General features: G+C 40.1%; 2 protein-coding genes across 7 annotated transcripts in view; one reads left to right on the forward strand and one right to left on the reverse strand.

The window, feature by feature from the left end:
- PLCE1 (phospholipase C epsilon 1) overlaps window positions 1–8,316 on the forward strand; it is a 326,743-nt gene extending 318,427 nt beyond the window's left edge. For all 4 annotated transcript variants that reach the window (XM_082721986.1, XM_082721988.1, XM_082721987.1 and 1 more), the window contains exons 30-33: window positions 1,417–1,575; window positions 3,514–3,729; window positions 4,049–4,261; window positions 6,938–8,316. In XM_082721986.1, coding sequence (XP_082578112.1) covers window positions 1,417–1,575; window positions 3,514–3,729; window positions 4,049–4,237 — 564 coding nt within the window. In that variant the 3' untranslated portion in view covers window positions 4,238–4,261; window positions 6,938–8,316. The remainder of the gene's footprint in view (window positions 1–1,416; window positions 1,576–3,513; window positions 3,730–4,048; window positions 4,262–6,937) is intronic.
- A 3,121-nt stretch (window positions 8,317–11,437) lies between these two features.
- NOC3L (NOC3 like DNA replication regulator) overlaps window positions 11,438–27,219 on the reverse strand; it is a 28,064-nt gene continuing 12,282 nt past the window's right edge. For all 3 annotated transcript variants that reach the window (XM_082722091.1, XM_082722090.1, XM_082722092.1), the window contains exons 9-21: window positions 25,737–25,912; window positions 25,195–25,323; window positions 23,584–23,715; window positions 21,869–21,949; window positions 21,461–21,561; window positions 18,785–18,857; window positions 18,641–18,704; window positions 18,491–18,562; window positions 17,158–17,339; window positions 16,028–16,156; window positions 15,264–15,361; window positions 13,355–13,439; window positions 11,438–13,006 (exon numbers count right to left, since the gene is read on the reverse strand). In XM_082722091.1, the coding sequence (XP_082578217.1) occupies window positions 12,878–13,006; window positions 13,355–13,439; window positions 15,264–15,361; window positions 16,028–16,156; window positions 17,158–17,339; window positions 18,491–18,562; window positions 18,641–18,704; window positions 18,785–18,857; window positions 21,461–21,561; window positions 21,869–21,949; window positions 23,584–23,715; window positions 25,195–25,323; window positions 25,737–25,912 (1,451 nt within the window). In that variant the 3' untranslated portion in view covers window positions 11,438–12,877. The remainder of the gene's footprint in view (window positions 13,007–13,354; window positions 13,440–15,263; window positions 15,362–16,027; window positions 16,157–17,157; window positions 17,340–18,490; window positions 18,563–18,640; window positions 18,705–18,784; window positions 18,858–21,460; window positions 21,562–21,868; window positions 21,950–23,583; window positions 23,716–25,194; window positions 25,324–25,736; window positions 25,913–27,219) is intronic.

Genomic DNA, 27,219 nt, shown 5'->3' on the forward strand with positions numbered 1-27,219 from the left:
ACAAGTTGAAAAACATTATATGGAGTTTATATAATAAAAATAGACAGTAACTCTCCCCTCCCCAACACCCATAAGATTACAAATGGGGTCCAAAAACATCAGTCCTGAAAATTGTAGGAACCATGATTGCAAGATTAATGAAATGATTGGAGTGAGCCTGGGGGGCTGGTTGGCAAGAAGCTCCAGGAACCTATTCTTTCTGATCGTGGCTGCAGTTTGGCGCCACCTGGTGGCAGTTATCCATTCAGACTTCAATATTGCCCAGGACAATTCTGGGCCATACCGCTGGTTGGAACCTCCAGGAGAGTGGCAGTGATTCTTGGATTTTTCTGGTTAGTTAGCATCATTTCAGTGGCTTGATCTGAGGAGATTAGGCCAGGAGACTGTTAGAGATCCAGGGACTTTCCTGCTAAATGCTCAGTTCCTGGGATAGAGCTGACCTTCCCCCTTCAGACCACCCCCCACCTTGTGGAAGAGAACTGTAAGCTACCTTTCATTTGAGAATGGCGCTAACAAAATCAGGAGCCATTCGATAATCATATTATACCTAAATTCACATAATTGCAGGGTTTCATTGTATATATTTGTTCACACAAAAGTACATAGATCGATAGCAGATGTTTAGAAGCATATATAACCTAACAACAGTGGGGTTTTTTGTGGAGAATAAGATGAGAGGGGAAGAAAAAGCTGATGATGGGGAAAGTTTGACTTTTTATTGATATATATCTATACTCTTTAAAAATTTTAATAAGATTCATATATCTATAGATATATCTAAATATATATTTAATATATAGTTACATGTGTAAAATTTACTGAAAGCCGAGTCACCAAAAGCCAATTAACCTGATGACCAATTCTCAACACTTACTGAGAATTTTGTCAATATTCGTTGCAGTGTATCCTAACCTCCAGCCATCGTTTTGGCCTTTTCACTGCTGGTTCTGTCCATCCAGTCTGGCTGAGAGTCTGTTTGCATGTTTCATTGTTCGGATGTCTAGCATTCCTTAATTGCCCAAGGCCTGTGTAGGGAATGGATGGGCTCTCTCTTAAATGTAATTCACGGTGTTCTTATTTGGCTTTTGGTCATTGGCAATATGGTATGTTGTCCTTTTACAAATGTATCTACAGTTGACTTGGACTCTGTAGTATATAGAGATCTACTGGCTCACTGTGAGCCAGACCTTATCAGTCTGTAAACATCAGCAGAAAAACCTACATTACTTTCTTCCTCTCAGAAGACATGGATATCCTTATAGAATCATTTATGAACAATTAACTCGTATATGAAATAGAAAGCTGAGAAATAGTTCCCACATTGCCCAGATACAGCTCACATTTTCGCTGAGTTTTTCTTTCTTTTTCTTCATCATCTTACCATTTACTCATACGTTCTTTCTTTTTCTAACATAGAACCTAGAAGAGAGAAGCATTATTCAAGATGACAAGGAGGTGATCCTGAGCTCCGAGGAGGAGAGTTTCTTTGTCCAAGTGCATGATGTTTCTCCAGAGCAACCTCGAACGGTCATCAAAGCGCCCCGTGTCAGCACCGCACAGGATGTCATTCAGCAGGTGAAAGCCTCACCCTTGCTCGCCTCAAGTCGGCTCCTCACTGTAAACCACTGGCACAAATCAGACGTCAGCTCATTTTATGAATGAAGTTCTAGACCAATGGGTATCTGAAAAGGGAGATTGTGCCTCTAGATTAGGACATACTAGTTCATTCCTTCAGCAGACATTTGCCTGGTATCTATCATGAGTCCCACTTTCCGTGGAACTGTTGGGAAAAGATTTAGGAGGGGACTCCACAGAGGAGTAATTTCATTGTCCCAGAAATGCCTAAGCCAGTCCCTGGTGACTGTTTCTGAGATTTTACAGAGGACATGCCGGAGGCCTTCTCTGGCCCTTTCCCTCTTCTAAGTCATGCTTCTTTGTGTACATGTTTCGAAGGACTGTATCTCCTTCCTTCAAGTAGTCCCGTCATGGTTTGGGTTTATTTTTTTTTTTTTTTTTTTTTTTTTTTTAAAGATTTTATTTATTTATTTGACAGAGAGAGATCACAAGTAGATGGAGAGGCAGGCAGAGAGAGAGAGGAGGAAGCAGGCTCCCTGCTGAGCAGAGAGCCCGATGCGGGACTCGATCCCAGGACCCTGAGATCATGACCTGAGCTGAAGGCAGCGGCTTAACCCACTGAGCCACCCAGGCGCCCTGGTTTGGGTTTATTAACTACCCATTTGAAAAGTGGTAGAACATAATAGTTAACAGCACAGACTCTACATTAAATTGCTCAGTTCAGGGGCACCTGGGTGACTCAGTGGTTTAAGCCTCTGCCTTCAGCTTAGGTCATGATCTCAGGGTCCTGGGATCAAGTACCACATCGGGCTCTCTGCTAAGCGGGGAGCCTGCTTCCTCCTCTCCCTCTGCCTGCCTCTCTGCCTACTTGTGATCTCTGTCTGTCAAATAAATAAATAAAATCCTTTTTTGTTAAAATAAATAAATAAATAATAAGTTGCTGAGTTCATATCCCAGCTGTCCTTCTTAGTGCCTCAGTTACTATGGTGTGCTGGTTAACTGGCTCTCTTAAGGAAAAAAAGAAGAAGAAGAAGAAGAAGAAGAAAAAGCCCAACTGGTTTTTAGTGTTGGCCAGTTTCTGTTGTGTGGAGAGTCCCACCACATCTGACCTCATTGGCCCAGTCCATTTGGCTCCAGCACACATTATTATATCCTATGTGGTAAGCTACTACCTCCACAATGCAGAGACTGTGTAATAGTCCTTTCCACACAGGGTTGTGGTGAAGATTAAGTCAGTAAATACACGTAAGATGTACAATGCCCAGCACCTAGTAAGCACTATTAGGTGCTATTTCCTGTCGCACGATGGCATGGTTAATATTTGTCTCCTTCATAGAGTTTGAACTCCAAGAGAGTCCAGACCTATGTTTGTTTTTTTCACCTTTCTCTCCCCCAAAGTACAGTATCTGGGACACAGAAGGCCCTCACTAAGCATTTGATGAGCAAATAAATGCGTACGTGAAAGACGATCTTATACTAAAAGAGAAGGGAGACCGGGTAAATTACTAAAATGCTTTCCACATCCAAAAACGTGATAGAGGGGCTGCCTAGGATCAGGGTTCTGTTCCTCCCGGTCTGTGTGACCTTCATGTCTATGAGCTTTGGTGCTCATAGACCCAGTCCACGTCCGTCTTCTGTTACTCATTAGCTGTGCATTCTCTGGAGTCTGCTTAACCTCTGTATTGTTTCCTTGTCTGAAAATGGGGCCATAATACCTACATCACGGTCTGCTGTGAAGCCCAATCAGGTAACCTGGGAGAGCATGTTACAGGCAACAACTGTGCAACCATAAACTGAGGAATGGGACGATGCAATCTGAGATAGATCCCCCTCCTCTAAAAGTCTGTGACATCTTCCCACCTTCAGGTTTCCTTCAGAATGAATGCAAGTGTTGGAGATACTGTGTCTATATTCAGTGGACTATAACTTCTCTTTCAGACCTTATGCAAAGCCAAATATTCCTATAGCATCCTGAGCAACCCCAACCCGAGTGACTATGTGCTTTTGGAAGAAGTGGTGAAAGATGCTACCAAGAAGTCTTCTACCCCGAAGTCCTCCCAGAGGGTTCTTTTGGATCAGGAATGTGTGTTTCAAGCTCAGAGCAAGTGGAAAGGTGCAGGAAAATTCATCCTTAAGCTAAAGGAGCAGGTGCAGGTAAAGTTCAAAGTTCTTTTCCTCTCTCCACAAAGCATTTGATACTCATAACCATGTGGTAATCAAATCTGGGAACTTATGAAATCTAAGAGAAAGGTTCTGAGTCAAGGGTTTAGTAGGGAGAAAATAGTTTGGCTTCACTTTCACTGCATAAAAAGAAATGTACTCCACTGTGAGTAAGTAGTCTTGAGCGAGGGCTCCTTCAGCACTTCTTCCCAAAATTCTACCCACTAGAGAGGAAGAGGAAAGGGATAGTGTGGCAGATGATTGAGGATCCTGGCTTTCACCTTATACCCATGGAAGGTTCTTTTTTCCACAGGCATCCAGAGAAGACAAAAGAAAAGGCATTTCTTTTGCAAGTGAATTCAAGAAGTTCACCAAGTCAACTAAACAGCCCCGAGGACTCACATCATCTTCTCAGGTCTTGGCCTCAGAAAGTGTCCAAAGCAAGGAGGAGAAACCAGTGGGCAGCTTGCCCTCCAGTGATGCCATAGACTACCGACAATAACCGAGGCTGGCATGTTTTACCCAGGTAGACTGAGTCACTGTGTCATTCTGAAATGGGGGCCCACTGTGTAAGGCATAGCAGGCCCAGAGGACGATGTCCCCTGAAGGCAGATGAGAATCGTACCTAAAAAATAGGAAAAGGGCTTTGAAGATCCATGTGCCTTCAGCATTTTAATTTTATTTTTTTTAAGATTTTATTTATGTATTTGACAGAGAGAAAGATCACAAGTAGGCAGAGAGGCAGGCAGAGAGCGGGAAGCAGACTCTCCACTGAGCAGAGGGCCCGATGCGGGGCTCAATCCCAGGACCCTGAGATCATGACCTGAGCTGAAGGCAGAGGCTTAACCCACTGAGCCACCCAGGCGTCCCATCAGCATTTTAATTTTAGACCAACTGGTTTTGTAGATAGCCTAACAAAAGTCCCAAGAAGACAACCAACTTGTTCAAACTACTACATCAGCCTTATTTTATCAGACCTGGACCTGCCTTAACCATTACTAACACAAATATTCTCGAAGGACTACTATGGGTCATTCGGCTCTCATTCCTTTGGATTTTTAGTTTCATGCTGTCCACGTTGAGGTTTGATTTAGCCTCAATAACCTCATCACGGTCTGCCTCAATTAAAAAAATAAAAATCCGGCATTCAAAACTGCATAACAGCCTCTATCTGGAAACTGCAGTGAACTCACTTTGGTGGCCCACCCACCGCTTGGTATCCACAGGGTAAACGTTGTTCCATCTTCAAACAAATTACATGAAACCCAATTAAAAAAAAAAAAAAAAAGTTAACCTAGTTGTTACTGGTTTTTTCAAATTTCTTAATGAACCACCCAGTGATTATTAAAGCCCACTCCTTACCTAAGCCATTGTCGTTCTAAAATTGAGAGACTGCTACCATGGTGAAGGCATTGCTGCTTACACTGTGGGGCTTCATCGTCTGCCTTTATCATAATCAGGATTTTTTTCTTAAGATTTTATTTATTTATTTGACAGAGATCACAGGCAGAGAAGCAGGCAGAGAGAGAGGAGGAAGCAGGCTCCCTGCTGAGCAGAAAGCCCAATGCGGGGCTCCATCCCAGGACCCCAGGATCATGACCTGAGCTGAAGGCAGAGGCTTTAACCCACTGAGCCACCCAGGCGCCCCATGATCAGGAATTTCTTATATAAAATTGTAGAAGCTCACGATTAAAGAATTCATTGATACCTTTTGGCAGGACCTAATCTGATTTTTAAGAGCACAAAAGAAGGTCCAATACACTGAGCCTATGTTTCTACATTTAAGGAGAAACTCCTAAGATAATCAGTGCCCCGTACTACACATACAAAGCTCTTCAAAAACAACAGATGGGACCAAATACAGGAAACGCCCTCCTGCAGACCACCGGCGTATCCAGCTACTCTGAGAGGTTCACGGATACGTAGGTTCTGTATGTAAAGGCTCATCTGAAGGAACTCTCAGAGCCAGAGCAGCAATCCACATCACACATCAGATAATAGTGACTGTGCACAGAACACTTCTCTTTAGGACTAAGCACCAGTATTGAGCCTCTCCAGTTTTTCAGAGAATGCTTCACCTTGGCAGTGGGTCTGTGAGCAGACACTGTTAAGGACAGTAATCAAAATTCAAAATATTTTCTCAGATCAAGAACTTAATATCAAATGAATCCGAGATGTAAGGTTGTACATACCCCTCTATTCTGACCTCCATAGTGATAGTAGCATCACACTCCGCATGAACGGAGCCCTCATCGTGCCGCAGGATTAAGGAAGTCTGTAGGAGGGCAACGCCACCTGATGTCTGACTCAGAGAAGCTTACTACAAATGAGCATTATGGGGGTGAGGGGGGGAGTGGATTTAGAAGTATGCCTTTGGACTGTATTTTCCTAAAGCAAGCAGACATTCAGAATCATTCAGTTGACCTCAGCTTTGCTTAAAGTTGGGGAAGTTTTTCTTTAAAAAACAGCCATGGTTGGAACTATGGGAATGTGACTCTCATGTTATAAACTTCTTTACAGTGTCCTCAGAAAGGGATGCTTCTCAGAAGAGATTTTCTGTGTTCACAAGAAGGCAAGTTTAGTGTTTTCGAGAACATAAGGTTTCATGTTCTAAAACTTTCACTCCTGAAGTTTTCAGTTACCCCTTAATAATTTAAGAAATCCTAAACAATTATTTACCTTACTCTTCTCTGAAATGATGCAGAGTTGAAAGAATCCCACCTTTTAGAAAAGCTTTAGTTCATCTGATTGTGATTTTAAAAATCCTTCGAAAGGCTGTAGTGTTCCAGGCCAGAAACGGGCTCACGTTCCACCTCCCAGGAACACCACGTTATGACACCCCAAGTTAGTCTGTTTGTTTGTTTTTGGAAGATTTTATTTATTTATTTGTCAGAGAGAGCCCAAGCAGGGGGAGTGGCAGGCAGCTGGAGAAGCAGGGTCCTGCTGATCAGGGACCCAATTCAGGACTTGATCCCAGGACCCTGAGATCATGACCTGAGCCGAAGGCAGAGGCTTTAACCCACTGAGCCACCCAGGCGTCCCAACACTGCAAGTTTATGGCCAAGACTCGCTCTTCTAAACCAGCCACCAGAATTATGGGTTTCTCTTTGTTGAACCACACTAAACCCTTGCTACTACACTGCAGATGTTGCTGCTCCTTCATTTTAAATATACTCACAAACCTATGTATACCACTTTACAGGTGAAGATCCTTTGGTAAGAAGTTGAAGTCAAGAGTGAACATGGTAGAAACAAATATTATTTCCTTTACCTTCATCAGACTTAAACTGGAAACTGATGATTTCTGAACTGAAGACTTCTTCACACATGATGTGAGGTCCACGCTGAGGTCAAGCAAAATGGCACCGGGCTACCTACCACCCAGTTTCCTGATGAATGCAACCAAGAAGCCCAGGAGGTGGCCATTTTATAAATGTCAGCAGTCGGAACACTGCTAAGCTTGCAGTGACGGACTTAAAACAAGGGTCAGCAAACTCTGTCCATAAAGGGCCAGACCGTAAGGATTTTAGGCTTTCTGGGTCCTTTGGTCTCCACTGCAGCCACTCAGCTCAGCTGGTAACAGTGCAAAAGCAGCCACAGACCATGCAGATGTGAGTGTGGCTGTGTTCCAATAAAACCACTTACAGACGCTGAAATCGCAACTTCATGTATTTTCACGTCACTAATAACTCTCTTTTGGGTTTTTTTTCTATCACTCAAAAACATAAAGACTATTCTTAGTTCAAGAGCCATAAAAAACCTGGTGGCAGGCTGGATTCGGCACAGAGCCATAGTTTGCTGACCTGACTTAGAAAACTGGGAACAAGACCACAGAGGTCTGAAAACAAGTAAGCTTGTTCAGTCCTACACTTCATGGCTGACAATTGGAAACTTCGGGGCAAATGTAGATACATCCTGTAGGAGTCATTAAAGAGTAATTCGGTGTAGGTTCTGTATTATGCACCGTAGTGGACTCTTCTTTAGCATCTCTTTTTATGTAGAGAATGATGCTGGGTTGTTGTTTTGTTTTGTTTTTTTTTAAGTTTATTGCTTATGTATTCACAGATTATTCCACTTTTGGTTTTCACAAATTGAATTTAGAATGATGTATAAATTAATTACTGAGTTGTGACATCTTAACAAGAAATTTAACCATTTCTTAAAGCAAAAGTAGACTGAGCTGGTGTTCAAATTTATTTATTTTACAAGGTTTGTACTGACACTGTACTTATATATTTATTATACATAGCTTTCTTGATATCACTTATCAATTAAAAGCATTACTGGTTCTCACTTTTAAGACAAATCTAGCAACAACAACAAAAAAAAATGTATGCTCTGAATACATGACATGGGCCAGAATTTCATGTTAAAAAAAAAGCTTCATTTTCATTTCTGATTAACTGAAGAGCTCTTGCTCCAAGTCATAACTGCCATTTAAGATAAATTATCTTTAAAATCTTGCTGTATAAAACTATCATGTAAGTATAAAGGATTCTTGTTATTCTTGGTATGAAGCAAATTATGACTTTTAAAATGTAATGTGTGTTCCTCTAAAGTAAAATTCAAATTTTACCTTTCTACCAATATTCAAATTTTTTCTTCAAATTATAAAGCACACGAAAAATCCTAACTTTTTCTTTGATAAATCTTTTTACTAATTATAAAAATGAATAAAACAGTCCCCAGTTCTTTGCATAGTCTAAAATCAGAAGTGTTAAAAATAAACCAGAGAGCTTTCATGTTGTTGTAAGTTCTTACTGACTGAAAGCCTTAATGCTACAGCCACCATTTGCTTGTCAACAGAATTCAAGCTATTCCAATTGAATGTAGTTTGCCCAGTGCTACAGGCTTCTTATCAAATCATCAATCTGTAAGAAATGCACAATACTGACCCATTTAAAAAAATATTCCAGAAATACTTTACCATGCTTCTATAAAATTGGCATCTTTTCCTCTGGTTTGGTTTTTATCCTATATTGAAAACTGAGGTACTGCCCATACTGGCTAAGAGTCAAAATGAAAACCGTGCAGAGTAAGGGGTAAGAAGCAAGACTGGTCTCTAGGTTTAGCACTTGGCCTGGACTCTAAGCTCAAGCCCCGCCCCACCCTACCATCTATAACATAGCTGATTTGCCTGCAGGACAGAATCTGAAATTCCCTGAGACTATAGTGAGACTAGGTTTCACAAGTGAATGTATTGCCTATGTTGAACCCAACTTAGTTGTTCGTTCCATTTTGCGGTAAAAGCACGTGCTCCGTTGTATCAGAGTCTTCGGAACTTTCTGAAGGACACGTTGCTCAAAATGTAAAGCACCTGCTCTATTACAACTAACCTCTATTACAACTAACTGGCACAACTTGGTGTTTGTCAAATATATGAAATTTTTACTTGTATCTTCTCTGATCTAGCTATGTTAGTATACCAAATGAAAGAAATTAACCTATTATTTAGAACAAATCGAAAATGGCCACCTCAACTCTACCCATTACCACTTCATACTTTTCAGACTCCTGAAAATCTGGGTAGCAAACTAGCAAAATCTGGGTAGTAAAGTTGATATGGAAAAGAATCTAAATATGCAAACTAGGCTTATGACAAGATTTTGAGGAAAAATATTTTAACATGCTTTACCAAAAACAAAGGAGCATGAGTTCTGTTATTGTTAGGTGATGCCAACTTTACAGCATACGTGTAGCTGGTGAAGAAAGACTAAATAAGAATCCAACGTGGTCTGTGATGCTGAAGAAAGACTAACTTCCTCTGGGTCACCTGTTCATCTGGAACTGATTGTTTTACAAAATAATGGAAGGTTGCCTGAGGTCGTCAAAGAATTGAGGGTAAGTTTGAGGGCAAATCTGTAGGAAGTTAACAATACTGTTTAGGCAGAAAATGCCCTTTTAAGGGAAATGCCTCTTTTCATGTCATTCTATCCTTAGCAAGTAATAGTTACTTATAAATTCTCCAGTTGGGGATAAATGGGGGTTGCAACTCAACAAAATTGAGTTACAGGTAATTTGTTTTTAAATTAGCTTTCATACAAAGGTCTCCCATCTCAAGGGCCTGGGAAACACTGGAGGCTCACTAATGCAGAGCCTTCCCCCCACCCGCCCGCCATGCACAGACTCCTTTCTCAAACTACATCTTCCCCTTCCTCTCTTCTCTTTCCCTATCCAGTAGCTTTGTATACCTGTCATCCTCTAGGGGCCTGGGGACCCACAGGCATTGCTTAATTCTGACAAGTAACAGAGCTTGCATTCTGCCTGGTAGAACTGAATTAACTGCCACCACAGCAAAAGAAGAGTAGGATTCTTCTGGCTGGTGTCTGCTTTCCAACTTGGCAGTGAGGCAGCCTACAACCTACAGCCTATAGCTGTCTAGATGGCTGCCTCAGACCCCTAACAGTTGCTTCTCTTATGTGAGCAGCAAAGTGAAAGGATGTGAACACCTAGACCCTCCACCAAGTTATTAGAAAAGGAAGACCGCCTCCTACACAAAGACCATTCTTCAGTCAGTATTCCCAGGGTCTGGTGTGCTGTTACCAATGTGTACGTTCTTAGCCATTTGAAGTGTCAAATTCCGAAAGGAATCTTTGGCTGATGGCTAAGGATTCTGACATGGAATGACCGAAATGTTCCTGAATCTCCGTGAATTATGAATCTCCATTCATAATCATGAATCTCCATGATTACCAAGTTATTCATATACATCTCTTAGATCCCAAATAGACTATGCTCAAGCAGATTTCTGAGACCTTTCCTAGGCCTCTGAACTTTGAACTAATTCACTCTGGCACCGAATTGGGTAACGTTGCATTTTCTAAAATGTTGTGTGAATGATCTTAGTATGCAAGACCATGGAAGACTGTGCTGTGTCTTATACCTGTTATTACCCCCACTTCACTTTTAAGTGCCTAGCACAGTGCTAAGCACACAGTAGGTGCTCGATAGTTGTCTAGTTAAAAAATTATATATTAATGGCTGTAGCTTGTTATAGCCTCAGGGTGTATGTGGGTAACTGACTAGGATATTTAGTTCTGAAAATGAAACTCATCAATATAGGCCATAGAAGTTTATGCACCAATAAATTTCATTCTCAAATTCATAGAGCATTCAAATGCTAGATGTATATTTTTATGGTCCCACCGTGATTCTCTATGTATGTAACTAGAAGGGTAAAAGCATAATAAAAGTGTGAAATAGTTAATGAATTCCTACTTTAAAACTGATTTTTCACCTACAGTTTCTGCTGCCAAAGTGAAATATAAATGTATTTGTATATGTTTGGAAAATAAATTGTTTGTGACATGTAATGGTCACCTGTGCTCTGATGGGGAAAGACCCTGTCGTCATCCAAACACTATTCATAACATTTCTGGACCCTGTTTTGTATCTAAAATGTGGATTAAAAGCAAATATTTATGTTAAATTGTACATTCTCCTTAAATAAGCATAAAAAACACGTTTTAAAATCACATATAAGAATATGTTAAAAGATTAACATGCACTATTGAGCCCCATTAAACAGGAGTAATAAAGGAACTTTCTATTTTCATTTACATTGTGAGGGGGGAAAAAAGAGCTTTAAGCTCCAGACCAAAAGAATTGGCTTCTATAGTTTTGAAGACATAAGAGATCTATTTAGTTGGGACTGCTGTGTGTTTTTTTTAATTCTCGTATCATAAGAATAGGAAGCAAAAAAAAAAAAACAGCTGTTTTATTCAATTAATCACAGAGAATATTTATAACTGGTTGTTACAAAAACTTATTTCACAGACCGTTCCTCGAATATGGCAGTAGCTTAGGTAAAATACTGTTTTTTAATTATATTCATAAGAACAGGACCGTAACTGTACAAAGACAATGATGACAAAGGAAAAAGAGGAGGAGAAGGAGGAGCAGGAGAAAGAGAAGTAAAAGAAGAAAAGCCCTTAAACAGGCACCATTTATCCTTAAACAGAGTCAAGTCTTCAACTTGGTTTTTCCACCCAGGAGCAGTTCTTCCCCCATGATGCTCCAGAACACAGCGGAAAATGAGAAGCACCGTGAAGAGACTACAATCACATTCAACCTTTTTTTGAAAGTAGCCATAATGAACACCCTCGTTCTCTTTTACAAAGATCACATCAGGTTACTAATTGAAGTGTATCATTCAGCCAGAGCCAATGAACCTGGTGTCTAATTTCAAGCTAATTTTTCTTTTCTTAAAAATCTTCCTGAAGGGCACCTGGGTGGCTCAGTGGGTTAAGCCGCTGCCTTCGGCTCAGATCATGCTCTCAGGGTCCTGCATCAGGCTCTCTGCTCAGCAGGGAGCCTGCTTCCCTCTCTCTCTCTCTCTCTCTACCTGCCTGTCTACTTGTGATCTCTGTCAAATAAATAAATAAAATCTTAAAAAAAAAAATACTTAAAAAAAAATCTTCCTGAAAATATACTCAAATACAGAGTTTTTTTTCATTTTCATCTTTGGTGTTACAATAAAAATACATTTATTTCATTTGAAAGAGTTTTGGTAAAGAGTAGTTGAATGATAAAAAGCAATCTCATGGTCTTGATTTTTCTGCGCTCTATGCCCTCATTTTAATCCAGCAACTGTAATCCAATTAAGTTCACTCCAAAGATTTTTTTGAAACTATAACTATAACTTAAGATTACGTTTTTTGGTTTTGGGGGGTTTTTTTTAGAAAGGGAGAGAGAAAGAGATGGCGGGGATGGGGGGAGAGAGAGAGAGCACGTGTGGGCACAAGCTGAGGGTTGGGACAGAGGGAGAAAAAGTCTTAAGCAGGCCCCATACCTAGCACGGAGCCCAGCGTTTGCGCACACTCAACCAACTGAGTCACCCAGGTGCCCCAAGATATATATTAAGTTTTAAAAAGGCAATGTCAAAAAAAAAAAAAAAAAAAAAAGGCAATGTCATTAAAAAACTCCCAAATGTGCAGGTAGATAGTTTTCAATTCTCCTTTCTTAATGACAATTTCAGAATTGGGACAGAACTCTGTGCCATGCAAAGGGTAATTCTTCCTCCTCTGCTAATCTTCTTAGGAAGCTTCCCTTGTATAAAAAGAGAATGTCCCAAAGTAACGGTAGGTCTCTATGTCCATCGAATCAAACACAAATATAAGAGAAAGTCCACTGACTCCTTCTACTACCGCAGTGATGTTTTCAAATATTTAGCAAAATCCAGAGGCAAGTGAGTAGTTACTTCACCGCAATGTCTTTTGATTAGTTGATTTAAATCTTCATTCAAAAACAAATCCCCTTGTAAAACTTCACTCTGAAAAAAATATTCAAAGTGACTCACATTAAAAGTTCTTGTAACATAAACAAAAGCCAAGCTGTGAGCAAAACTGAAAATGTCAACAGTAGACCCCAAACCAACATATGAAACCTGACAGTGCCAAGCACTGGTTCAGGTCCAGGACACAGCTTACATTGAACCAAAGTCTCATGACCATCTCCAGAGTCCCGACCCCAGAGATCCCGCCTACCATCAGCAACTCCTAAACACGAAAAAAAATCTACCTATAATATAGTTAGTTAAGCAAGATGGAATCAGTTGATAAGAGACATTTAGTTTTTATTTCATCTTTTAAAAAAAAGATAATGAAAAAACATCACATACCTTCTTTTTGGAACTTGAAGACTGAACAGGAGGATTGAATGTCATTGCACCCATGCTGTATGTCTGAAAAAGTTCTGCAGCTGAACTATAATCACAGAAAGAATATAAAAACATCACTGTATCTGTATAACCTGAAAATAACTGGACTGTACTCAAAGAGGACTCACTATTCTAAACCCATATAGTAAAGTACAACATAATCCTGCTCTTGAAACCAACAAACTAACATACCTACTAAAATAAATCCTAAATACTCATGTAGTGACAATGCTCATCAATGAAATCTACCTCAGAGAGGCCTGGTACACATTTAGAAATACAGGCCTGGACAAAAACAAGGCTGAGCAGAACTCCCAACTCAGTGTGATCAAATCCCAACTCAACCAGTTACGCAGACAATACGCAACAAGGTCATGGGGGCCAGACAAGTGAAGAAGAGTTACCCTCCATGGATTTCAAATAGCTCAACCCCTCAGTCATTGGCCTGGATCAAAAGCAAAGAAAGGCCATTCAGGACACACTAACCATCCATACCCACAGCATGTAAACGAATCTTCAGTGACTTGGGATTGGTTCACATTCCTGGAAGGAAATCAGCAGGGGTCTCCAAGGATTACAACTAGAGTCTCATCCCAAGCTCCACCCTCCAGGGCAAGACCATCATGAGTTTCCCTTCTCAAGCTTTCAGGATAAACCCTTTCTTCATCATCCTCCAGAGAAAGAAATTTCTGACATAAATGAGGCTCGGATCAAGATCTCTGACAAAAACATGCCAGAAAAAGATCACGAATAAGAAAACAGACAGGTAATTGTTTTCTCCTTGTTTTCCCTTTTAAAAAACAAGGACGGAGGACAGACAGGAAGTATGAGGATGAAAAAATGGGCCACTTTTTCATTTAATAAGGCCAAAAGTTATCTTTATAATACCCAGAAGGAAAAGGGTTCATGGAAAACTATAGAGTTTCTGCCTCATTTAGAGGGAGGAAGCCGCTGACTTCTGCTGTGTAAAAATATAAACCTATTTTCCTAAGTCTCCCAGTACCTTCAAGAGAAGTTGGAACTTTTAGGTGAATTTGTCCAGTATTTAAAATATAGCAAATAATTCCATTTTTGTTTAAACTCTGAAGAGGCCCAGAATGCCAGTTTGCTGGCCTACCAGTCACCTGTCTTTGATCTCCAAATCAGAGAAACCAGCAGGCTGCAAATGAGAAAAAGCTACACCAAAATATTAACTCTGAGTGGTTAATTACAAGGGTATCTTTTATGTCACTTCCTTTTCTGTGTAATTGCCTCTTTTGTAGGGGGAAAGGTCGTTATTTTTTCAACTTTACTGTACTTTTAAATTTTTCAGAATAAGAAGCTGGAAAAGGAACTTCTCTGGGCAGGGTGCTACTCCCCATCTGGAGCTGACAGTGGAGGCTGGAAGTACCAGCAGGTCAGGCCGCACAGCACCGAGAGAACTGGGGGGCCCACGGACAGGAAGCACGGCCCCTCTGAGCCACAGTGTTGCAAAGCGCTACTCTTCTCACTCCTCCCCTGCTGGCCCTACTGCAACCATTCAACGGTGGGAAGGAACCCACCGCGGCTGGACTCGTGGACATTCCCACAGAGCAAAGATGGCATTATCTCACTAACTGCTGAACCTGAGTGTCAGGGGTATGTGTTTTCACTATTCTTTCTACTTACCTGGATGTGTGAAACTTTTTATAACCAAAAAAATGTTAAGTGATTACCAAAAACACACTAACAAAATCATGGTCGGCATGTTTTCTCCTTAGAACAATTCAGGAATATGAAGTGAGACCAAATCCAGATCAACTGGTACTTTGTGTTTCAAAATCTATCACTTTCTAAAGCAGGCAGCTCAGCGTGAATAGTGACCAGGCGCGGCTTGTGGTCTGATGCCTACCTCCGGCTCAACTCCGGTTTGAGCGCTTGCGAGCCTTCGGACGGGGCCCCGGCAATCAGGTGAGCCGCAAAGCTCTGCACGGTAGGATGGTAGTGTCTCTGAAGGACAGCAGGACAGCCACATTTTGTACAGGTCAGTACTTGATAAAACACGGGCTACAGCAAAGATCTTCTCGAACACACACTCATTTTTTACAACCATGTACATATATGTAATTCACAGTAACCACATACACACAGAAAAAATACTCTTTGCTCCCATGATGACAACATGAAACCTGATGACCAAGCTACCAGGGACGTAGTTCAGTCTTGCTTTTATAGTATGAAAAGAAAAATCAAGAGGCTATTTCTCTTTTAGAGTGAAAAAAGTTAGCTTCCAACAGGTTTCCTGAAACACACTTGCTACAAGGCTCCCTCCAATGTGCGCGCACTGTGGGATCACGACAGTGCCACCCTCTTGAAACTGAGGGGCTACCAGCGTCTCCCTGGGCAGGACCCAATACAAACCTTCCATTCCGGATCATGCTGGGGAAAGAGTTCAATTTTCTAAACCTCACCCCACAAAAATGTCATTTTCTGCCTCCTTAGAAAATGCGCCTCATCAACTTAAAAACCAGAAAGAGCAAAGTAAAATGTAGATTAGTAAAACAGGAATTCTCCAAAAGGCCATACCAGAACAAAATTATATTGAGGACTCTGGCAATAATAACAACTTGGGGGAAAAGTGAAAAACACTGCTCACAAAGAAAGGACCATCCTTACCCGTAGTGCGTGCAATTCCCAAAGTGCGGTGTTCTGAGCATTGCAATACTCGGGTTCATCCAGCTCAGGAAGGAAAACCCCACTTCCCTGAGACTCATTGTCAAGCAACAGATCTGTTTTTGGGAAAGTCTGCAAAAATGTCACATTAAAAAGAAGTAATTAATACTGGCAAAGAATGTTATTGGGTTCTACACTTTTTTTCAAAAAAATATTTTATTTATTTGACAGAGCAAGGAAGCTTGTGTATAAGCAGGGGGAGTAGCAGGCACAGAGAGGGAGAGGCAGGCTTCCCACTGAGCTGGAAGCCCAATGGGGGGGCTCAATCCCTGATCATGATCTGAGCCAAAGGCAGATGCTTAACTGAAAGCACCCCTGGATTCTGTACCTTCATCTGAATTTAAATTTATTTTGATTTTTATGCTTAAAAATAAGAAACATAAGCAGGGCGCCTGGCTGGCTCAATGGGTGGAGTGACTCTTGATCTTGGGGTCATGAATTCAAGCCCCATGTTGGGTAGAGCCTACTTAGAAACTAAAATATGTTTTTGGTGTGTTTTTATTTGTTTTTAAAGATTTATATTTATTTGACAGAGAGAAAACGTGCGCACAAATGGGGGAGTAGCAGGGAGCGGGGAGGGAGAAGCAGGCTCCTCCTGACACAGGGTTCTATCCCAGGACCCTGGGATCATGACCTGAGCCTAAAGCAGATGCTTAACCAACTGAGCCACCCAGGCACCCCCAAAATAATATATTTTTTTAAAAGAGCTATAAACATATTTGTACTGACACAAAAATGTGTCCATCACCATTAGTGTTAAAAAAAAAATGTTATAATGTATACCATAAAAAAGTGGTGTTGTCTATGTGTATGTGCTGTACGTTTTATATATGAATGAAAAAGTCTAAAAAAAAGGTTTGCTGGAAGGAAACCCAACAAATGGTAGGATGGTTACCTCTGGAGAGTATCAACAGGGGTGGAAATGCTTTCATTTTGTAATTTTATATAGTTCTTTTCTCTCTGGATTTTACCATTTTTTCATTATCATAGTAATAACATAAATAGGGAAAAAAGATGCAAACAAGACAGCAGTGTTGTACTACCACTGAACTTAGCTTTGTATCCTTACTTACATGCATTAATATTCTGTTAGTTGCTAAAATGCCAATGCTTGAATTTGGAAGAACGTGAAGAGCAAGGGTACAAAGACGCTTGATGAAAGCAAGGGCTCTCTGCTGAGAAACCTGCTTTCTGCGCTTAGTTAGCATCACATCAAGGCACTGGAGGAGAATCTCGACACCTTCATTGGTAGCACCTAAAACAGCAGATATACCCTTCAGGTCTGTTCTCCTTACTTTTTTTTTTTTTTTTTTAAGTCAATTAGCCAACCCCAACCTACAGTACATCATTAGTTTCAGATGTAGTGTTTCATAATTCATCGGTTGCATAAAACAGCCCGTGCTCGTCACATCACATGCCCTCCTTAATGCCCCTCACCCAGTTACTCCCTATCCCTACCCTCCAGCAACCCTAAGGTAGTTTCCTATTTAAGAGTTTCTCATGGTTTGTCTCCCTCTCTGGTTTCTTTCCCTTCCGCTTTCCCTCTCTTCCCCAGTGGTCTTCTACCCTGTTGCTTATGTTCCTCAAATGAGTGACACTGTATAACTGTCTTTTTCTGACTGACTTATTTCACTCAGCATAATACCTTCCAGTCCCATCCACGCTGATGTAAGTGGTATGTATCCGTCCTTTCTGAGAGCTAATATTCCATTGTATATCTACATACTTACATCTCATCTTCTTTTTTTTTTTTTTTTAAGATTTTATTTATTTATTTGACAGACAGAGATCACAAGTAGGCAGAGAGGCAGGCAGAGAGAGAGGAGGAAGCAGGCTCCCTGCTGAGCAGAGAGCCCGACGCGGGGCTCGATCCCAGAACCCTGGGATCATGACCTGAGCCGAAGGCAGAGGCTTTAACCCACTGAGCCACCCAGGCGCCCCACATCTCATCTTCTTTATCCATTCATCTATTGATGCACATCTCAGCTCTTTCCAGAATGGCTACTGTGGACATCGCTGCTATCAACACTGGGCTACAGGTGCCCCTTCAGATCATTACATCTGCATCTTTGGGGTAAATACCTAGTATCATTACTTTTTCATTATACAGCTTCACTGCACTCCAGAAAAACTCAAGACGACTGTCATACCTGTCCCAAATCATTCCCTTAACCAATGAAGTAGTGCTATGCTGCTCAGGAGATGCAGAGGGTTCTACCATAGCTCCAGTCAATTCCGGAAATTCTCTCTCTCCAACTCTTAACATAAAGTTAAATACAGATGTGTGGCCCTCAGAGGCCAACATTTTAATACACCAATTCTGATTTCTTATTTTTCATTGACTACACACAAGATATTCTTAAAAGGTAAGTATTTATTCAAGACACATTATCTAAATGTACATACCTGCATGTAACTTGAACAGTGTTTTATACAGATGTGTATAGAACTTCATCGGATCAATATTCAGAACATCACCTTTGAAATTACAACAATTAGGTATGTTAAAGCCTCCAAACGTAAAGCAAACAAAACTTGATTAAGAAAATATTTTACCTTGCCCAGAAAGAATATGAAAAGCAGTCTGGACGCAGTGAAGACTTTCTTGATAGCTCAGGTCCTTGAAAAAAAGGGAGAGAAGGACACTGAGGATAATAATCACCATTCATACCTTAAAAATTCATTAGTAGAGTTACTTACACCAGACTCGATGAGATTATGCAGTACTACTAATAAATCATCAAAAAACTCCACATTTATAAGGTGAGCAAACCTAGAATCAAACAGAGCTTAGTCAACAGGTGACCTAAAAACACAAATAAAACAGCTAGAAATTAAACTTGACTTTAAAGTCCTATTTTTAATATTCCCTATTTCAATGTTAGTTATGATGCAGATGGTGGTAATTATTGATACTTCTCATTAATTCACAATGACCTTTTTTCTTAAGATTTTATTTATTTATTGGATAGAGAAAGAGAGATCACAAGTGGGCAGAGCAGCAGGCGGGGGCGGGGGGGCGCAGGCTCCCCACTGAGCAGAAAGCCCAATGCAGGGCTCAATCCCAGGACCCTGAGATCATGACCTGAGCCCAAGGCAGAGGCTTAACCCACTGAGTCACCCAGGCACCCCCAGAATGACCTTTCTAGCAATTCATCTACAGGTGGACACTATACTCAGCAGGAATATATGAGGCACTAAACAAACTGAAAATATTTCAGAAATACTTCTGCCCTACAGAACAAGTTGTTAAAAACAACTCCCCAAGGAAAGTGTACCAGCTACCCCATGCTGCTCTAACTCATAAAAGAGTCAAAAACATCAGCTTCTGGGAAAATGGGAAGCAGGAAAAGAGAAAGGAGGAAAGAGACTGTTATTTATAGGAATATGGACCCTACTAAAGCTTTAAAAATAAAATGGAAAGAATACTGGACCTAGTATCTAGTTCAGGCTCTGCAATTAATTGCCTATATGATCCTAGGTAAGTCACTTGTCAGTCCTGGGCCTCTCTTTCTAGAAATAACTGAGATCCCTAGGTAGAGTTATAGAAGAATCATCTGACCTACTAAATGTGAGAGCACTCGGTATAGTATAAAATCCTAGGCAATGATGTACTTAAGTCAAGATCTTTCTTAAATATTAGTGCAAGAGCCTTTGACACTATGTAAATTAGACAAAAAGGACTCTTAAATGTGATACACTCCCTGTGGACTAGTACAACTTTTTGTGTGAAGAAACTGTGCAATATTTATCAACATTTAAAGCGAGCAGACCCTCTGATCAACAATATATGCACACAAGTGCATGAAGGGGTTTCCAGTACAGCACAGGGGGCTGGCCAAATAAAAGTATTACTGATCCATGAAATGGAATATTCTAAATGTTAAAAAAAAAAAAAAAATGGTGGATATAATCACACCAACATGGAAAGATACCCAAAGTAACCATTTTATCAAAACAGAAAAGCCAAGTTACAAAACATCTACATAGCAAGATTCTGTGTGTGACAGAAGACAGGCAGACAGACTTATGTACTTACATAGGAAGCGAAATTATAATTTTTAAATTTTGTATTCTTCTGAATCATTTGAATTTTTAAAGCAAATCGATATGACTAAAAGCTTTTTTAAATAAAGGAACTAGTCACTGAAAAACAAACAGGAGGTCCTATCCAACGCAGAAATATTCCCTTCTCTGACCAACCTCTCTTTCAGTCTTTTCAATAACAAGGCCCAATTATTTTATAATTCCATCGCCAAATAACTCCACTCATTACAAAGAAATTTCTTACACTAACCAGAACTTGCCTTTTCTCTGTCTTTCAACCCTAAGTCCTATTTCTAACACTGTGCTGTCCAACGATAACAGCCATTAGCACATGAGGCTATTAGTCATTTAAAATGGGGCTGGTCCTTGGGGCGCCTGGGTGGCTCAGTGGGTTAAGCCGCTGCCTTCGGCTCGGGTCATGATCTCAGGGTCCTGGGATCGAGTCCCATATCGGGCTCTCTGCTGAGCAGGGAGCCTGCTTCTCTCTCTCTCTCTCTCTCTCTCTCTCTCTCTCTCTCTGCCTGCCTCTCCATCTGCTTGTGATATCTCTCTGTCAAATAAATAAATAAAATCTTTAAAAAAATAAAAAATAAAAAAAAATAAAATAAAATGGGGCTGGTCCAAACTGAGATATCCTGTGTAATATTCATCGGTTTTTATGGGAAAAAAGAATACCAAATATCTCAATAACTAATACCGATTGTATATCAAAATATTTTAGGTAAGCGGACTTCGATAAAATTTGTCAAAATTAATTGCACCAGTTTTTTACTTTTTTAATGTGGCTAACAGAAAACTTTAAATTACATGTGTAGTTCCCGTTATAATTCTACTGCACTGTTCTAGAGAATACTACCTCAAATACCTGGAAAACCATCAAAAGCACCATTATTCTAGTTTGCATCCCCCAACAGGTTCATAAAAATATACAGAGAGATTTCTCTTTGCAGGGAAGATTACACAGGACTCGAGAAAGGATGTGCAAGCAGGGTTAGAACAGACTTAAGAGTCGCCTGCTAGGACCACTCAGAAGTCTGACAGTGGCTAACTGGCCATAGTGCAGAAAGAACCAAGAACTGAGCAATGAATCTTCAGGACCCTCAGAACTTAGTCAGCAGAAGGAAGGAGTTATGAAGGAGATTTAAAAAATAAAGGGCTTGAGATGAGAAAACTAAAAAGACAGTGTTATGAACAGTTTCAAGGAAAGGCCAATGACAAACAAAGACAGAAAAACACTGGGTCATCATTAGTGAACCTTGGTTAAGAGGCATGGGTTTTTTGGTCTTATTTAGAAAGAATCAAAAATGCTTCAACCTACACAGCCCTTACTTGGCAAGGCCTTCTAGAACTGCTGGCAGGAGAGGTGACCTCTGGGCCTTCTTCAATATTCTGAAGTAGGTCACAAACACAATATTCAAAGTCTCCGTGTGCTGGCAGAAGAAGCAGACAAAATGACTTGAGTATAACCCTATACTCTTTCTCCTGACTTATCCCAACAATGACGGTCAAAGCTCAACCCTTCTGTCCCTTCCCAACCCTCTCCACAATCCAATCTTAAGAGTTTCCATAAAACAGGATGAAGATACACACCCTGTGATGTCATGAGACCAGCAATGATCACATGAAAGCCTTGGGAGACAAACAGAGATCAGACCACCCCAAGTTGCAACTATCATCTCTAGTTAAAACCATTTCACAAAACATTTTAAAAGCGTCAGAGAATGTGAAACTGCCTACCACTTTAAGTTTTTTCTCAGTGCTCTCTGAAGCTTCTGCCTCCAGAAGCTCTCGCTCCAACTTCTCTTCTGCTTTCTTCCACTGGAATGAGTCAAGGAAAGAAAAAGTAACACTGAGTGAAAAAGCAAGCTTCAAAGAGGCATAATATGTAAACATTCTGAAACACATACCCTAGACTACCTACGAATACAAACACAAAGACCTGGAGAAGCAGCAAGCACGCACCAAGCCAAGGACAGCAGCTGCCTCCTGGGAGGAAGGCAGGACAAGACTGGGGTGAGGAACAAAGGGGACTCTAACTATATCACCGACAGTTTCTTCTCAAGAACAAAACTGAAGTCTATTAGTATTTGCTCATTGTGAATGGTAGATACATGGGTTATGCTGTATTAGTCTCTGTAGTTTTCAATAATTTCCATTTTTTTCAAAAGAAAGAGAAAAGGAAGAACACAGAGCCTAGAAATAATTCTTATTGTTAAATCCTCTATAACACAGCAATTAGTCATCAACGATACTTCCTAAACACATTTACACACAATGCATAAAACCAGATACTACAGGGGCTCCCGGGTGGCTCAGTTGTTAAGCGTCTGCCTTCGACTCAGATCACGATTCCAGGGTCCTGGGATCGAGCCCCACATCAGGCTCCCTGCTCAACAGGAAGCCTGCTTCTCCCTCTCCCACTCCCCCTGCTTGTGGTTCCCTCTTTCTCTGTCAAATAAATAAACAAAATCTTAAAAAAAAAAAAAAATCAGATACTATAGAGGAATTCAACAAAGTATCAGTTTTTCCCACTTCTTTATGCTGTATGAGCAGCAAATAATGGTTGCTAAGCTGCCTGAGACTCAGGGGACCATCTCAGGAACAGTTTCCTTCCTTCATGAAAACTTAAGGAGCTGCCATGTTCTAGTGGGTCTTTTGTTTCGCCATCACAGCTGCACACATGCTGTTTCTAACAGGGATATACAATTTATATTAGGATAGCATGATAAATAATTAAAAGATTTACCTTCATTTGTTTCTAAGTACTAAGTCTATTTTGGTACTTCTGCCCCATTTTCAAAATTTATTTTAGGCATATTCAAAGACGGATATCCCTGAAAAGTATCTTTTGTTTTGTTTTTATAAGCAATTTGATAACCCTGTCTTGAGAAGTAATAACAACGATGCTAGCGGTGGCGATTCACGTCTATACATTATACAGCACGCCCAGTGCCACGCATTTGCTAAGTGCTTCACATAATTAATTCATCTTATTAAGACGGAAGGGTGACCCACGAAGTAGCTGCTTTTACTAGCTCCGTTTCTCAAAATCTAAAAAAAAAAAGTTTTATACTAAATAAACAAGGGGCTGGAATTTCAACCTAGGTTTCAAATAAGAAACGTAGTTCAATTAACAAAATCTCACTTTATTGCCCGTTTACATAAATATCACCTTCCTGGTCAAGGAAGGGATCTGCGTATCACAATGAATCTAAGACAATCTGAACAGTAAAAATAAAAGCCAGCATGACACAGAAATTTTTTCATCAACTGATCTTTTTGCCAATGAACTGTCAATTTAATAAAGCAATTCTCTGTAATAACTGGGGAAAATAAAATTTTCTAAATATTAGGTTTTGATATATTTATTTTTATGATTTAACTATGCTCTCTGCCTGTGCCTACATTATGATTTTAATCTGAAGTCAAGCAAAAAAGGAAATCAACCAAACCTTTCTCTGCATTCTTGATAGAGTTTTTCTCTTTTCCTTGAAAGTCATGAACTTTTTTGGTTTATTAATGTCCTCTGTATCTTTTTTCACTTCTATTTCTTTGATTCTTAAGCACAAGAATGTCTTTAACATCTAATGGGAGAAAATACAATACACAGTTTAATATTTCTATTGCCCTCAAACCCTTTATACAGAAAAGCATTTAACAATGTTTTTCCTTCCTTTATGCCAAAAAACAAACAAACAAGGGGCGCTTGGGTGGCTCAGTGGGTTAAACCTCTGCCTTCGGCTCAGGTCATAATCTCAGGGTCCTGGAATCAAGCCCCACCTCGGGCTCTCTGCTTGGCAGGGAGCCTGCTTCCTCCTCTCTCTCTCTGCCTGCCTCTCTGCCTACTTGTGATCTCTCTCTCTCTGTCAAATAAATAAATAAAATCTTTAAAACAAACAAACAAAATACCTGTGACACACCTTTTATCACATTTCACACTAAAGTTCTATTATCTTATTGCTAAACGTATTCGGTAATCTATGTCTATAATAGGACACTAGTATTTGGCTAAATACACATAACAATAGAGTAGAAAAGAGACAGAACATATTACCCGGCATTGGTACTTAGAGTTACCAAGAGTAGACAGGCCAGAAAAAGGTTTGGACCAGTATGGAAGGAGAAAATGTAAATTAGGTATTTCTAAACCACCTGTAATTTACCAAACCAGCCTCCATTTTGCAGTCAGCAGTTCTAATCCTCATCTTTTTCCACCAATTAAAAAAAAATAATAGGGGCGCCTGGGTGGCTCAGTGGGTTGAGCCGTTGCCTTCGGCTCAGGTCATGATCTCAGGGTCCTGGGATCGAGTCCCGCATTGGGCTCTCTGCTCAGCGGGGAGCCTGCTTCCTCCTCTCTCTCTCTGCCTGCCTCTCTGCCTACTTGTAATCTCTTCCTGTCAAATAAATAAATAAAATCTTTAAAAAAAAAAAATAATAATAATAATAATAATAATAACAAAAAAAAAAAAAAAAAGAAAAAAAGAAACCCATGCAAGACCAGTGTTATTAATTTTAAGACAAGTTATTTTCATTTAAGCCAATGGGTCTCCAACTTCAGCAAACATGAGAATTATCTGGAGATTTATAAATTTATAAATGTGTTTACTATTGGGCCCAGCATCTAAATTTTAAAAATTTAACTCACAGAATACTCCTGTTAGTATGAAAAAACAATATAGCCAAGATGTTCTCTTTTATGACACTGTAGAAACTACTCAGCTGTCCATCAAGTAGGGGGCTAATTCATATAATAGGAAACTAAAAGATGTTAAAAAAAGGACGAGACAGCCCTCTACAACACAAAATGAAAACAGCTCCAGAATAGCTTCCATAGAATAAATGCATTTTTATTTTAAAATCTAAACATGTATTATATAATTTTAAAGATACATAAACAAGTATATATGTCTGTATGTATAAGCACCTAGAATTCGTACTAAATTGTTAAGAACAGTTAACACTTGAGGAGTCTTTTACAAAGAATAAAATTCCTCCTAACAACTGAAAATGAACTTTGCAGTTGAAAAACAAATAAAATTCAAGGTCAGCAAAGGAAGGCTTACCTCTGGCCTAACTTCGTAATTTCTGCCCTTCACAAAACCAGAAATCACTTTAATCACACCAAGGGAAGCTTGGCCTAATTTATCTTGCTTAAACAGTTTCTTCACTGCCTCACAACACATTTCAGATACCTGAAAGAAATAAAATGTTACACTCAGCCAGTGCTCCTCAACTTTGGCACCACTGGCATTTTAAGCCAGACAACTATTCATTTGGTGGTGGACGGCTGTCCTGTGCATGGTGGGAAGTTTAGAAGTCCCCTAGCCTTTGCCCGCTAGATGCCAGTAGTAGCCACGGCAGAGGGGACAATCAAAACTGCGTGCAGACACAGCCTCACACTCCCCGGAGGGCAAAAGCACCCCCTGCTCAGAACCACCACACTAAACTTACGTTCAAAGAATTTTCCTAAAGAGACAGCATTTAACAAAGTGACACTACTTTAGCGATAAATAATAGCTCCAAAAAAATTCTAAGACAAAAATAATAATCAAAAGATCTAGAACTTTGTGTTCAGGATGAAAGCAACAACCACTTAGCAACCCACCGATTTTGACACGTCATTCATGAGAGGGACAATCAACACAATAATGTTGTTGTGAAAGTTGAAATGAGGTAGTGCCACCAACAGCTCACACAGGCTCCTCACAGCCACTTCTGCCAGTCCTTTGTAGGCCTTTAAGGAAACTACATTACTTTTCTTCAGTTTCCTTTGCTTCCAGTCTAATCAAAAGAGAACTGTAGTTACTGTACTCATTGATCAAAGCTTCAACTAATTAGCTTTCTTGAACAGGAATAAGCAATAATAGAATACACTGTGCAAATTCTTAAATGTTGTATCCACCCTTAAACACAAGTACAAACGTTATCATTAAATTTATCTGCAATCATCCACCCTCTGACTCTCACCATCATGTTAAGAACTTTGGCTTTCCATGCATTTTAAAAGATGTATCATTAGAGGAAAAGGGTCTTGGGAATAAATCAGGGTAGGGGAGACAGAGAGCTAGATGCCTTACGGCAGAATCCCTGGACTGGGATCTACCGGGCTTTCCCCAAAACTAGATTACAAGTCAAGAGACCTGGGTTCAAATCCTAATCCTCCACTATTTGGCTAATGAATATGAGCAAACTCCAGAATCTGAGCCCCGATCTCTTCCATGTTCCAAAATTCTGAAGAATCTAAAACATTTTCTCCCAACTTCTTGCTAATGCTCACTGTGGTATCTTTATCGAGGAGGTCAAGAAGATTTAAGTTTTTCTTCAAATAAAGATGATTCACAGTACCTCTTTTCTTTTTTTGAAGGTTTTACTTATTTGACAGAGAGAGCACATACGCACAAGCAGGGGGAAGGACAAGCAGAGGGAGGAGGCTCCCCACTGAGCAGAGAGCCTGACATGGGGCTCTATCCCAGGACCCCGGGATCATGACTTGAGCCAAAAGCAGATGTTTAACCAACTGAGCCACCTAGGCGTCCCCACAGTACCTCTTTTCTAGAAATTTCTACATACATACTCTGCTTACCATAACATTGCATCTTGAATATGGAAAATATGCTGGTTTTTCTAGAGTAGGTTCAACACTTCCCTGTACATCATACACAACCAGAGATGAGAAGGACAGTATAGATAACAGCGCCTGTGTTTTAAATTGCTTCTCATGTATATGAGTTTTTCTCAAACAAGCTGTAATCATCACAAGAACCCTATCTTCTATTTACTTAAACCTGACAAGGCTTCATAATGGATGAATAAACAAAATGTATTTACATATATATCAATGGGATATTATTTAGCCTTTAAAAGGAAGGAAATTTTGACACGTGCTATGAGAATCTTAAAGACATTATGCTAAGTGAAACAAGGCAGTCACAAAAGGTCAAATATTGTATAACTTATTGTAGAATTCAACTTATGAGGTTCCTGGATTAGCCAGATCCATATTCAACTCAAATTAGAAAGTAGAATGGTGGCTGCAATGGGCTGGGGCAGAAGAGAAAGGGGCGCTCAGGCTTAACAGAGAACTTCCG

This window comes from Mustela nivalis (assembly GCF_964662115.1).
Source record: "Mustela nivalis genome assembly, chromosome: 2".
Taxonomy (NCBI): domain Eukaryota; kingdom Metazoa; phylum Chordata; class Mammalia; order Carnivora; family Mustelidae; genus Mustela; species Mustela nivalis.